Raw genomic sequence first — 14,802 nt, forward strand, 5'->3', positions numbered from 1 at the left:
ATGTATTGATTAAACCTTTAAAGTATAGGATGTATTCTGCTGGAAAAAAATCATCACTAGGAAATCAACACAGATAGGTCAGCGTATAATGCTTCCCGTTTGGAAGGAATTATGACCTTTACCATCAGAGAACATCTCCCCAAACATATATATATATATATATATATATATTAGTATCCAGCTTTCTGAAAGTGGGACTGCAACCTTTAAGATTTTGCATAATGAAGCATAACTTTAAAAAGCGTCTGGAACTATTTTTGAACCAATGCAATGGTATTAGAGATATAGAGATAGATCAGAAGGATACTACACCACGGAGGAACCATCAATCAGACCAAAGTGCAGTTTCCGCAGAGAAGGATTGTCCCGCTTGATTTCAGGGATGAGAGGCATTCCTCTAACCAGCATGAATGAGGGAGCTTTAACTGTTTTCCTTTGCTTTACATCAGTGTTTCTTTTATTACCGGTATTTTCATAATAACGGACAACAACGGGCTTGGTCCATCCTTTCTCCGCTATTGATGTTAATTGCTTGTTTCTGTTAAAAGTTAAAAAGTTGTCTAAATAAACAAGGATACTTAATGTTGATTAAAAAGTAGAATACAGAAATCACTTCTAAGTACAAAAGATCAAAAAACTACTGATACACCAGGCTGCTGTATTCTTTGATAAGCCGGGCAAAATTTCAGATGAGGGAAATTGAAAAGGAGCAATGGCCTCCAAACTCACAGTGCCCTAGGGGAAAATAATCCTTGGGTCGGAAGTTTAAAACTCGCAAAAATGTTGACCTGTAATCTTTTGAATTTGATTATATGGTTCTACCACTGCCACCATTTGTTATGGACATGTCAGGGTCTGCGCTACAGGCTCTTCATGTTAATATGAAGGTATATTGCTACCATTAGTGATGGGAGAATATTTGCAGTGACCAATAGAGTGGCATGCGGTATTGCCAGCAAGGTGTACATACTTGCTCCAAAACAGTATAAAATAATACAAAAAAATCCACAGGTACTTATTGGAGTATGTTGTTACTGTGAAAGCTTTTAAGAAAAAACGTGATAGATTTTTGAAAGGGACATTTGAGGTTAAACATCCATTAATGAACATTATTTTCCCCTTACATGAATGTAGAGAAACGTAGAAATATAGAATTTGACGGAAGATAAGAACCATTCGGCCCATCTAGTCTGCCCATTTTCTTGATGTATCTCAGACTTTAATCAGTCCTTGGTCTTGTCTTTGATTCAGGATAGCTTTATGCCTATCTTATGTATGTTTTAATTCCCTCACTGTATTAGTCTCTACCACTTCTGATGGAAGGCTGTTCCATTTATCTACCCTACCAGTTAGGTACCGGTATAATGTCCTTACATTGCATCTGAACCTCTGACCCTTTTAGATTTTGGCCTCTCTTTCCAACATTTCTCCTCTGAAATAAACTAGTAGCCTTGCTCTGAACTTTTTCCAATGTGTCAATATCCTTCTGGAGATGGGGTCTCCAGAACTGTACAAAACATTTTAGGTGAGGTCTGACCAGAGATCTGTAAAGTGGCAGCCTCTCTCTTCCTGCTTCTTATGCCTCTAGCTACATAACACAGCACCCTGCTTGCTTTCTTGACATTTTTTATAGCATTGCCTGCTTTTCCCCAATGTTCAACCTTGGCATTTTTACTTCCCAACTGCATTAATTTACATTTATCAACATGAAACTGCAGCTGCAGGACAATGTGAAATACAAACATTTGCATCTGTGCTAGCTGCAGTCTCTCCACTGCCCATGTACACAAGCCCTTCAATTCCATGGCTTCAGACGCGGAATCCGTCTTCTGAAGAATCCACCCTGAATAATAAATGTAAAATAAATAAATAATAGCAGTTATAAGTAGTTCAAATATTTGTTTTATGACTTTTTAAATATTATATTAAGATCATTTTAGAACTTTGTTAGAACTAAATTATTAAAATTTACACAAGTTAAAATTCAGGGGCAAGTCCAGCCAAGCTGTTGGTAATAAAGCAGCCCAAAACACCTTAAGCTTATTTACAATAAATTATAGCAAGTCTCTGGTGAACTAAATATTTGTAAACTGACACAAAAGCAATAGAGCAGAGGTCACCGACCAAACTGAGATGAACCGAACACAATAAAATTTGGCTCCAGGTTTGGCTTCAAGGCTGACGCTGTTGCAAAAAGAGGCAATGAGCTACTAATGTACTAGAAATTCATTTAAGTAAGTCTCAAAAAAAGACATTTTGGGACGTTACCTCAAAATGAATAAATCTGTACAACATGTTTACATGCACATGCAATTAATTTCTAGCGGCAAAACGCATACTGGTGTCCTTACCTCTGTCCTCGCATGCTCTGGAGGCCATAGAGAAGCTGATTGTGACTGGTAAATGGGATGCAAAACTTTGAGGCGCTAGACAGGAAAAACAATTTTTTTTTGTTGAATGGACATTATTAAATGAAAAACAAGTGCATTAAGGTGATGATTTTATGTTTTGCAAAATACATCATATTTTTTAACTTTGTCCAGGAATTTGCTTTGATACATTTTATCTTTTTTATAGAATGACATTATTAGTGGAAATGGTGTGGTTTGACTGCTCATACTATTTTTTACTCACATTTGTTTCCAGATGCCTTATTTGTATGTTGTCCCCCTTTCTCCTTTCCACTTTCGGCCAGAGTGGCATTAGTCTTGTTTTTAGTATTCTTGAGACTGTCCACATTTTCTGGTGGAACAGTTCCAGGTTGTTTGTTTTCACTTTCCTCTGGGACTTGGCTTTGGTCTGCTGTCCCTTTCTTTGAAGGCTGTGACTGGCAATGCTTCTTGTTGTATACTGCACCTTCGATGAGCTCCTTCCAGCTATAGTAGAGTATGTTGATTACTCCTTGAGGGAAGATGATCTCATACTGCGAGAAAAAATGCAGTAATTTTCCAAGCTCATAAAGTAAAGTTGGGGCAACATATTTATAATCCTCAAAAGGGCTCATGAACTGATCATCATCAGTGAGGAAGTGGGTGGGCTTCGGGTTTGGGTTTTCTATACTGTTCTTTGGTGGGTTAGCTCCATTGATTTCAGGCAGCACCGGGAATTTGTCTTTTTCTTTTTGTGCTTTGTCCTCATTCGATAATGATAATTGCTTTTTTTCAGCCTGAGTTGAGACCCCTTTTCTGCTTTTATTGATGCTGATGAAAGAGAAATTCAGAAAGATATGGATGCAAGAACTTCTTTAGACCTAGGCATCTACATAGTAGGACAGTACCTGTAGGTCCATCAGTAAGTACCACTTTACCTAAGTCATAAGTTCTGAACCTGCTTCCAGAGGCAGTAAGAAGCACTTATTAACTAAAGTCATACAAAATGTATTATTAGTCTGGTGAGAGGACTACCTCCATTAGAGTCCTTATATATTCACCCAGTTTGCCGGTACAACAAAGGCTTTTGTCAATGACTTTTTCAGGTAAAATATTTGCCTTTAATCTATTTACATGCCAGGAGTACTTACTTTGGTGTAAATTACTGTTCCTTTGTAATGTTTCATTTTTGTGAAAACAAATGGCTATAAGTATAAATAAATGTAATTCTTCTTACCTGTTAATAAAATTTGCAAGACGAGGATTAATGTTTATGTATTTCATATCAGGAGGTAATTCTTCAGGCATTTTCTTTACCCGTTTAGTTGTTTTCATTTTCACCTGGATCGAAGAAGAAATTGAGATTATTACTTCAATAACCCAAACAAGACAGACAAAAAGACAAAACCCCCCAGAAAATAACACGTTGAATTGAGACTTTTATGTTTCAATTTACTCATATATCAGAGAAGGGTCAACTTTTAAGCCCAAATTAAAATGCTCCCCAAATAGTTGATTTAAAGCATGGCACAAAAATCTGGCAAGACAGGGCATTCTTTTTATTATTAATAGTAGTAGTATTTTATAAAGCACCAACAGATTCTGTAGTGATATTACAACAGTGAAAAGTACATATAAATGAGAACAATAAAAATATTCATATTCACATGAAATGACTGGTCAAGTGTATATAATTTACTGGACAGAAAGAGCTAACATTGTCAGAACATACCTCTTTCCAAAAATAATTTACGTCCTTCAAAAAATACCTTGATTAAAGTTCCCCTAATGTCTTAATTATTTTTGGAAATATGCTAATTTTCAATGGAGAGGGGTTAAACCTAGAATTGGTAAGAATTGTTTTGTTATATAATTATTATAATTTTCAGGCAATACCTACACAAAGAAAAAATATGTGTAACGGCCACTAAATAATTTGCTGTACAGGTTACGGACTCTTTGGAAGTACCTGGTCATAGAAGTAGAGGGGTCCTGTACTCATAATGGAGGAAATATCTGACCACTCCAAGCACACAGACGTACTGTTGTAGGGAGAAAGAGTTATTATACAGTGTAAGACATATTTATCATTATAAAAATAAGAAATTGCTAATACTCGGATAAGCACTAAATCAAGTGGTAACACCAAGTCTTTGAATCATATTTCCTACTGACTTGATTTTTTTCAAGTTTCTCTTGACTCCTGTTGAGTTAGTTGGATGTAGGCTCAGTTGAGTTGGTTATGCAAGTAGGTGATCAGTCTGTAATGTGAGTTTGTAGGTTAAGTTGGTTGTCAAGTCTGTCAGTCCTATGGATTTTAGAGTCCTGGGTCAACTTGCCGTTTCCTGCTTCTGACCCTTTTAGACCCGTATGTGACAACACAAGGTCAACAGTGCTTTAAATACTTGGAAAAGAGGCTTATTTGCATATCCAGAGTGGACACACTAGATTGTAAAATGTGAAAAACAGTACTTGGTGAGATACTGAAGCATACGTTTTTCATTTACAAAGTAATCCAACCATTTAATATGAAAATGCAGGTCTGTATTAATTCCATGCACGCCAAATGGTTTATTAGTCATAATTGAATTAAGGTATATGTTAGCATGGAGAATAAATGGCTAAGGATAAACTTAACACAATTGTAGAAAACGTTTTTCCTTCTAAGAAAGTTAAAAAAAGATGATAAAAGTTCCAATCTCGCGCTATATATATATATATATATTGACTCTATGCAATATGCCCTCTGGCAATAAGGGACACTGTCCTATTGACAGGTGGCCACATGCATATCCACAACCAGCTTGACAGCTCTGTTTATGACAAAGTGTGCATTTTAGAGTTGTCTGATGTAATTCTTATTAACGCTATGTATTTTCCCCAAGGTGTGTGTTTGTTCTCCTTATACGTTATAGTCATTAAAGTTCACAGCACACCTAATGCTAGAATGTATTAAATTGCAGATATTGTAATCAATTTGGTAATGCTAATTTACAGATTGGGATCTAAAAGTCCTGTATACGTTGTACAGACTGGCAACAGACACAATACTTCACATAACTTTGCATTCATTTCCTTGTTGTTTGAATAATTCACTTTTACACACCCAGCATTCATGCGGATCACAGCAAGATTCTGTAAAAAAAATATACATCATAGAAAACTTACATTGGGAAGCTCAGTTCCTTATATAAACGGGTTACAAGCAGTTCCTCTGCAGGCAGTAGGCTAGGAGGCAATGTATGTCCATTACCGTGTCTGTGAGTGTACAGTTTGGGAGCCGGTTGCTTGGTTACCTAATCCTCTCAAAGAGCACTCGTTCAGTTCCTGGGTTAGTGTATTTTGCTGTTTCATACTAAATAGTTAAGCCAGGTAATGATTAAAACCAAACAAATTCATTCTTATGCATAACTGGACAGTATAAAATTCATCTATTGTCATTTACAGAGTAATCTTTCCTTTTTTGGCCACTTCCCACACATTCCTTGGTCAATTGTGTTTAATCCATAGATTCACCAGTAGAACATGGAAGGATGGTTTTAACTCATTCTGACCCCCATCACTGTAACCAACCAATCATGGATGCAACTAGTTGTCCTGGGGCAACACAGAGTGGCCCAATTGTGAGGGGAAAAATTCATATTTTTTTCATTTTTTAAAAAAATGCTAATTATATTTTATTTTGCATTTTACCACATGTATATTTGTTGTTTTTCTAGACTCGAGTCTCCATCCTTCTTCCCTTGCCACACACGCACTGTGCATGAAATCAATGGGAGCACACCTTGCCCTGGAATCTATGCCAAGTTTTTCTTAGTACACCCTTGTGTGTACATCACAATATATGCAAACTTCCGGCCTAAAGGGAAATGGAACCCTTTATATCTTTCAGATTACACATGTCCATATTTAGAAGGTCAAATGCTATACTGTGGGAAGAAAAAGTAAATGAATCCTTTGGAATTACCTGGTTTTCTGCATTAATCGTTCATAAAGTGTGACCTGATTTATATCTAAGTCACAAGTATAGACAAACACAATGTGCTTAAACTAATAACACACAAACGTTAATCTTTCATGTTTTAATTGAACACATCCATTAAACATTCACAGTTCTGGTGGAAAAAGTAAATTAACCCTTGAAATCTCTAACTTGTTGAACCTCCTTTGACAGCAATAACCTCAAACAAGCTATTCCGGTAGCTGCAGATCAGACCTGCGCAACGTTCAGGAGGAATTTTGGACCATTCTTCCTTACAAAGCTGCTTAAGCTCAGCCATATTCCTAGGATATCTGGTGTGAACAGCTCTATTGAGGTCCAATGATTCCTTAAAGCTTTTACTCTAGGGTTCTTTTTAACCTCACTGAGCATTTTGTGTTGTACCCTTGGAGTCATCTTGGCTGGGCGCCCATTTCTTGAGAGAATAGCCACATTACTAAGTTGTCTCCATTTATAAACAATTAATGTCTAACTGTGGATTGATGAATATGTAAACTCTTCGAGATTACTTTGTAATCTTTTCCAAAATTCTTGATTACAGGTCTTCTAAGATTTCTTTTTTGCGAGGCATGGTTCACATCAGCAGATGCTTCCAATCCCCATTTCATATATTGGACCCCAGGTTTACCAACTCCTGACTCCAATTAGCTTTTGTTGAAGTGATTAGCCTAGGGGTTCACATACTTTTCCAACCCACACTGTGGATGTTTGAATGAGGTATTCAATATGGACAAGAACAATACAATAATTTGTGTGTAAACAGTTAAAACAGATTGGGTTTGTTCATTATTAGAACTTAGATGAAGCTCATATCATATTTAAGACAAATGTATACATAAATGCTGGTAATTCCAAAGGGATCACTTACTCTTTTCTTGCCACTTTACTATGACTACATAGAGTGAAGTTATCTTCCAGCCTAGGGGTGCCTGATTTCTGCAACCCTCAGGTATGTATGGCTGGCCTTGGCAATGTACTCAATTAAGGTTATGCGGCTGGCAAAAGAGACTGAAGCTCTCCTAAATTAGTCTTGCTTAAAAAAATATTTTAAGAAACCTCTTTAGTAGTTTCAATAGTTGTTTGTTTATGGTTATGACAGTCCAACACCCTCAGGAGGGGCCCAATGCCAAGCTAAGTAGCAGAGGCAGAAGAGGGGCAAACACAGGCTGATACAGTGAAATACGTGGGATTAGGGAAGCGACAACAGACACTTTAGTATGAAAGACGATGCATAGCAAATGGACGTCTCTATGTCTCTACCAATTCAGGAGATTACCCTAAATCCAAAATACCTATGTTACATTATCTATAATATGTTTAATGCGTGTGCGTTCCATTGAGGTTCATACAGATGGTTTCATTACTCTGTCAAGCAGAACTTCCTGCATCGACTGAGGACAGGGAAGCTAAAGTCCTCCTGTAATATCCCAGCATGCAACACGTCGCGTCTGCGGCACCACAGAGTTATTCCGTACACTGGACGTTCCTGCCCGTGCTGCGCCCTCTTTGTGGTAAGATGGCGAGTGTGGAGGTGCAACGGGGTAGCCCTGGCGTGGAGGAAGATGAGGGCGAGAAACATGTGAACGGGGAGGTAGAGGAAGAGGAGGAAACCACAGCCGTCGGAGAGAACAGCGCCAGCAAAAAGAAGCGGAAGAAAAAGAAGAAGACTAAGCCAGGTGAGGTCGGGAGGTGGTTACGGTTAGCGCCTGGGCCGTTACGGAGGGGGCTCTGGGGACATGTGATGGCCGGTACGTGGGGTGATGTACTGATACAGGTGGCATAGCTCCGGGAACTGCTCTCAAGGCAAGTGCCTAGCAGACGGGGCCCTTGGTGGCCTATGTTAGTCGGTCCCATGAAGCCCACTCTGCCCGACTACTGCTTACAGAGCAAGATCCAGCGTGGGCTCCATGTACGGGGCTGGTGTACTTGTGTATGAGGTCATGAGTGTCTACAGCATCCTAATACATGGCATTATTGGGCAACTTTTTATTTCTACAGTAACAAATTGTTGATGGTGTTTTCAACACGTAATGTAGTGAAGGTAAACATTTTCCAAAAAGTATGAAGAAGACTTCATTTCCTCTATACACCCCCCTCCCCCGATAAAATTGCGTTATGTGCTTGTACATTAGCGTTGTAACTTTAAAAACAAGACGTGGCTGCCTCCTGGCTAACTTGGTGTTTTCTAGATAAACACGAGTTCCGTTGTGTCCTTATTTTTTAAAAAATATTTACACTGAATCTGTTCTCGGCTATGGAATCACAATACCATTCGAGCAAATCTGCATATATTTTATACAGGCCCATACAAGTTATGGTGAAATGTAAACTTTGGTATGTTTGCCTTAATAACTAAATATATTTTTACATTTCAGCAAGTTTCTGATTGGTCTAAGATATTAGTTAGTGTGAAATATATTATAGTGAAGAATTGTTGCATAAAATTACAACTTGAACATATTGTGTTTCAGGACAAGAAGCGGAAAAAGAGGTGGGAAGTACTACAGCGGTCATTGACGAAGTAACAAAACGGCTGGAGAAGCAGGAGCTGGATAACAAGGAAAAGGATGACGACGAAGAAGGCACGTACAATCTACAGAATATCACAAAGAGCGTCCTTTATAAATTGTGCTGCTGCTATACCGACGGATCTTGTTTTTTTCCTCCACACTAACACTGTTGTTGTGTTTTTGATAATAGATGGTGAGGGCGAGGGCGATGGAGCAAGTGGTAAGAAGAAGAAGAAAAAGAAGAAGAAGAAGGGCCGTAAGTATCTGAATCAAAGTAAAAAAAAAAAGCTTGCTCGAACATGTTTTGCGAGTCAGGTTACTCATTCATTGTCTGACAGAAGCTGGCTTGTGATTATACCTCACCCACTTCATGGTTTAAGGATGCATTTTGTCTGTGAGGGAGGGTACAACAAACATGTTTAGTAGACAATTGCATGATTTAAGTTTCTTTTAATTTTTATGGGTATATAGTCTTCAGATCCTGTGTGTGTGTTGAATTAAATCTATAGACTCGTAGAACAAGAACTTTGGTCACCTAATATTAACATTTTCATATGCAAGATGGTGCATCTGTCATTGAATCTGCAAACATGTTTAAATGGCTTCCAAATCCATTTAGCATATAGTTTGTTGGCATTTGCTAGGCTAATGTGTTACAATGTAAATTGTTTGATTAGTAGACATACAATTGTGAAGAGTGTTAGCATGTGTAAATGTATGTTAGCATATTGCAAGGCTTCGCAAACCCCTGGCACCAAGAAAATAAAAACATGATTGGGAAAGGGGAAAAAAAAGTTGGCTTCTAACATTCGGCTGGACCCAAGGGTTATTGAAATGTGTATATACTTTATATGTTTATACATTATATGTTTATAATTAGCTTGTTTTATTTCCCACAGCCAAATCACAAACAGATCCACCCTCTGTTCCCATTTGTGACCTGTACACAAATGGCATATTCCCCAAAGGCCAGGAGTGCGAGTACCCAACATTACAAGATGGGTAGGTATCTAATCAAATGTGTGCTGCAGAACTGTATGGATATTTAAAAGAGGGCTAGCTGGTAGGAGCTTTTAATTTATAAGCTTTCACAACATTAGTATTCCCAATTGTCTGTGTGTATATCTGTATACTTCTAAGCGTGAATGCTTAACATATAATCACTGGGGAAATGGTGCATTGATAAAGGGGTAGAAGGCTCCGAAATGTTTGTGTAACTTGGCTCTTTAACAAATATGGGTGAGTGCATGTGCTTGTAGCAAAGGTATAAAGTGCATGTTTGGTTGAATCTTTCTGGTTATATATGGATTGAGGAACGACAGCTCTTTTACTAAACATTGCACCCTACTGATGTCAATTTGAAGGATAACTGTCTATTTACATTTCATCATAGAAAAAAAAATGATTGATCTAGAAATCTGAATTTGGCGAGATATAGGCACCTGTTCCAGTCTGTGGGTTGCATTTTTTTTTTCTCGTTTTATGCATACTCTTTACCTGTTGCCCTTCATATTACAGAGTTCAAGGTAGGATACATATTATGTTTGTGTAATATATATATCTATCTTCCTTCTGCAGACGTTCTGCTGCCTGGAGAACAACCAGCGATGAGAAGAAGGTTCTGGATCAAGCAAGTGAGGAAATTTGGACTGATTTTAGACAAGCTGCAGAAGCCCACAGACAAGTCAGGAAATATGTCAAGGGATTTATTAAGCCAGGCATGACCATGATTGATATCTGGTAATTATTTTATTGTCCATTCTGAGAATTGTCTTGACTTTAGGGCTCTACTTGAACAGTCTGGTAGTAAATGCTGTGTCTGGTACGTTAACCTCAAAACCTTTTCTGTCTCTTCTGTATTCTAGTGAAAAGCTTGAAGACTGTTCTCGCAAGCTAATTAAAGAAAATGGCCTGTATGCTGGCCTTGCATTCCCTACAGGCTGCTCTCTCAATAACTGCGCAGCTCACTACACTCCTAACGCTGGAGACACCACCGTGTTACAATATGATGACGTGTGCAAAATTGATTTTGGAACCCATATCAATGGTGAATATTGAGTATTAGTTTTGCAGTCTGTTTACTTATGGATGTAACATCTGCTTACTCAGTTAACTTTGCTTCCTTTTCACAGGTCGTATAATTGACTGTGCATTCACGGTCACATTCAATCCAAAGTATGATAAGTTGCTAGAAGCTGTCAAAGATGCTACAAACACTGGGATAAAGGTTTGTGTCTTTTTAAGACTAATTTCTGTGTTTAGTCACATGCAAACAAGTAGGAAACTGTGAACAGTGTTGGAAATGAGCAAATGCAGTGATGAGTTTGGAGAGTAGTAATGCTGGAGGGCATACAGCAGACACAGTAGTCTTTAGTCTTAGGCGACCCCCTTTATTGGACTATCATAACAACAAGGAAGAAAGCTTATACTCCCACTTTTTCCTGTGCCCAGTAAATGTTTAGCCTACAACCACAGACTTTTGCATGGGATGAAGACAATATCCATTAACATACCCATTAAGAACCCCCCCAACCTCCATTTACGTATTCAAAAAGCTGTTTACTTACAGCTCCATTTCTCCTGGGTGGCCAATAGAAGATACGGCTACATCCCTAGTAACCAATTTGTAGTGTAGATACTGCCATACCTTCTTCTGAGACAAGGAAAGTGTATAGGTAATCTCTTTACTAACACTAGCAAAAGAAAAAAAGTATGTGTTAGCCCTGTGTCTGACATGGAAGCTCTCTGTAAACAACATTAGGTTTAGTTTTTTAAAATACTGACAACAGTGCCTATTAAGAGAAACCTACACATTTTGGAGTTTGGAGCGGAGCTAAAATTGTAATTTTTTATGATGGTAGTGTTCTGGCATTGATGTACGTCTCTGTGATGTGGGAGAGGCAATCCAAGAAGTTATGGAGTCGTATGAGGTTGAAATAGATGGCAAAACATATCAAGGTATGTAACTGTTTGTTAATTTGATGGGATATAATATAATTGTTTTAGAAACACTGAAGTGCTGGCGAGTGGTGTTACAATACAGCATGCAGTATCTCACAGGCTTTGTGCTCCTCTTGGAAATTATGGTTGTTAACATACTTTGAAGTATTGCGTTTGAAGAATTCTTGGTATCTCAAGAATTGTTTTGTCTTTCGGTCCACCAGTTAAACCCATTCGTAATCTAAATGGCCATTCCATCGGTCCTTATAGAATACATGCTGGAAAAACTGTGCCCATTGTGAAAGGAGGGGAAGCAACGCGAATGGAGGTAAAGGCCGTTTGTTGTGCCACGTTAGCAGCACAGTACTGTCCGTGTTATTCTTGTTTGTGATCTCAGTACCGTGGACTGTTTTAAGGGACACTATGTTTGTTTTTAGGAAGGTGAAGTGTATGCCATAGAAACATTTGGTAGTACAGGAAAAGGAGTTGTCCACGATGACATGGAATGTTCCCATTACATGAAGAACTTTGATGTTGGGCACGTGCCAATAAGGTAACATATACTGCTTACACAGAAACGATATTAGAACTGGAGGGCATTTCTTATAGATTTTCTTCAATGTCATAATGAAATGCCTCTTTTGGGTAGAACATGATAGAAATCCTTAGTTTCTTTAACTGTTGGGCAGTAGGGGAAGTGTTTGTCTGATCCAGTGATTTATTTTTTATTTTTTATTCCCCCCAGACTCCCAAGAGCAAAACACCTGTTGAATGTCATCAATGAAAACTTTGGCACACTTGCATTCTGCCGCAGGTGGCTAGACCGCCTGGGAGAGAGTAAATACCTAATGGCACTAAAGAATCTGTGTGATCTGGGTATTGTAGACCCATACCCTCCTCTGTGTGACATCAAGGGCTCTTATACTGCACAGTTTGAGCACACCATACTGCTGCGCCCCACCTGCAAAGAAGTTGTGAGCAGAGGAGATGACTATTGAGGCAATTCCTGAATGCAGCACTGTATGTTTCTCTTTACTGCTTCTGTTGGTGTTAAAGTAATTTGGAATATGGCTTTCCTAATGGTGGTCGCACATTTGCGAAGGGGGAATAAAACCTGATCAGCAAATAGCTTTACTAACAATCTGGGAGGGTTAACCTGAAAGCCTTCTCAATTCAGTTCACAGCTTTATTCAGTACTGAGCTTTTTTCAGTACACAGTGAGTTCTAGGTGACCTGAATCATTTCATCTAACCTACTTAACTCTTCATTATAAAGGGCCAACTGTGGCGTTTCTCCACGCAGAATGACAAAGCACGCATTCTCTGAGTTGGCCCTCCATAACTCACAGAGAAATTGGTTAAATGGAAATGGTTTAGTTGACTTGTAATGCGCAGTCTATTGAACCAGACCCCCGTGTGTTCTGTGTTTTGTTATTTCATGGGATGGTATAAAGAAGCTAGATTTAAGAGTTTTGCATTTAATTTAACATGCTTTGAAATATTTATATTCCTCCACTACAACAAGTTTCTGTAACTTGATTTGTGCAAATTCTACTATTGCAGTTTGATTCCCTGGAAACCATTTTGTAAAAAATATAATAAAGAATTTTCAAAGCATACACCACAATCCTTTATTGCAACTAAATGTACCTTATCTCCAGTGGAGTGTTCTGGCCTAGGGCGGCAAGCCTGGTGGGAGGCAGCAACCAACCAAAGCACTGCAGTGCTCAAAATGTTCTGCCTAGGTATGTGTGGCGTATTGGCACGAGGGTCAAAATGCTGAAACATCTATAAATGATGCATAATGGTTTCCGGCTTCAGCAAGCATATCTGGTGGATTCTACCCAATCGTATGGAAAGCCCATCGTAAGAAAAGATAGCTTTGAGGAAAGCACCCTTTCACGCAGGTGCCTCAAACCTTTTTCTGTAGTGAGAATCTGCATCTGTGAATCACTCTTGTCATTGTGTAGAACAGTTTTATGTAGAAAACTCCATAATCCTCCAAACTAGACTAATGGTCCTTCATGCTAGATCTCCACATACTTTTGAAGCTCCTCAGAAAGCCCATGTTTAGTTCTCACAATTGCATCTTTCAGATAGACTGACTGGACTGCCACTTCTGATGTGAGGAAATGCTGGAAAATGTGAGACCCCTTTTATATGTAACACCCAATGTTCAGTTTTTCTACATTGTAGTGGTTGCTACAGTGATGACACTTTTTAAGGACCTTCATATTCAGTTTTGTTTTCTTTTTTTTTTAACATGCCAATACGAATTTCCATACTGATGTGTTCAAGATGGCCAGCAGTAAAACATATGTATGGCAGCTGTCAAATCATATGACTTGAAACCTAGTGCGGCATGTGTCTTTAATGTTACTGGAATCCAGAAGACTGCTGACAGATAAGCTACTGCTTTTATCTTCAAGTCACACTCAGACTGAACTAGCCACTGCAGCAGACCTTTTCCCCCAATCCCTCAAAACACAAGTGGTTTTATCTGTGGTGCGTGGGAGATAAAGGACATTAGTGAGTCTAATGCGGTTTCTAAATGAAATGTAGGCGTCTGGAGTCATGTCACAACTACGTCACAGCCATTTACTCAGGAAATAAGAGTCCCATGTCTCAATCGTTTAGGTTTAGTGAAAGTTGCTTTGCAGCTTTAAATAAGGACATTAAGTTTGGCGCTTCTTGGTTGCTAATTGGTGTAAACATGTTTGCATTATCCAGTCTGAATATTGGTCTTCTGGAAGGTGAGATTGGCAGCAGCCAGTTATGGTGTTAGTTTCCTGGCCTGCAGTTCTGTCGCCCACCCTTTGATATTGTGCAGGTTTTTAATATAAAGTGCAAAAACAGTTCTATTTATTTAGTGTATAGAACTGTAAGAAAGTCAGTGACAGACTCATCAACAGTCACCACAAATCCGCCAGAGGTTGGTTCTCGGGAAGATCGAAGCAGTGTGACAGACAGGAGGAATCTGATTT

The 14,802-nt window shown here is 38.6% G+C and overlaps 2 protein-coding genes across 2 annotated transcripts; one reads left to right on the plus strand and one right to left on the minus strand.

Annotated features, from left to right (window-relative positions):
* Positions 1–302: 302 nt before the first annotated feature.
* Positions 303–5,750, minus strand: LOC128491946 (uncharacterized). The gene is made up of 7 exons (XM_053464342.1): positions 5,538–5,750; positions 4,339–4,411; positions 3,607–3,710; positions 2,635–3,200; positions 2,352–2,426; positions 1,744–1,843; positions 303–538 (listed from the first exon to the last, which is right to left on the minus strand). The coding sequence occupies exons 2-7, from the start codon at positions 4,369–4,371 to the stop codon at positions 307–309; spliced, it is 1,110 nt and encodes a 369-aa protein (XP_053320317.1). The 5' UTR covers positions 4,372–4,411; positions 5,538–5,750; the 3' UTR covers positions 303–306.
* A 2,065-nt stretch (positions 5,751–7,815) lies between these two features.
* Positions 7,816–13,437, plus strand: METAP2 (methionyl aminopeptidase 2). The gene is made up of 11 exons (XM_053462445.1): positions 7,816–8,045; positions 8,841–8,951; positions 9,070–9,135; positions 9,779–9,881; positions 10,458–10,619; positions 10,745–10,926; positions 11,012–11,106; positions 11,741–11,837; positions 12,044–12,147; positions 12,257–12,372; positions 12,565–13,437. Exons 1-11 carry the CDS (start codon positions 7,886–7,888, stop codon positions 12,815–12,817), a joined length of 1,449 nt encoding a protein of 482 aa, XP_053318420.1. The 5' UTR covers positions 7,816–7,885; the 3' UTR covers positions 12,818–13,437.
* Positions 13,438–14,802: the final 1,365 nt, after the last annotated feature.

The sequence above is a fragment of the Spea bombifrons genome, chromosome 4 (genome assembly GCF_027358695.1).
Source record: "Spea bombifrons isolate aSpeBom1 chromosome 4, aSpeBom1.2.pri, whole genome shotgun sequence".
Classification (NCBI taxonomy): domain Eukaryota; kingdom Metazoa; phylum Chordata; class Amphibia; order Anura; family Pelobatidae; genus Spea; species Spea bombifrons.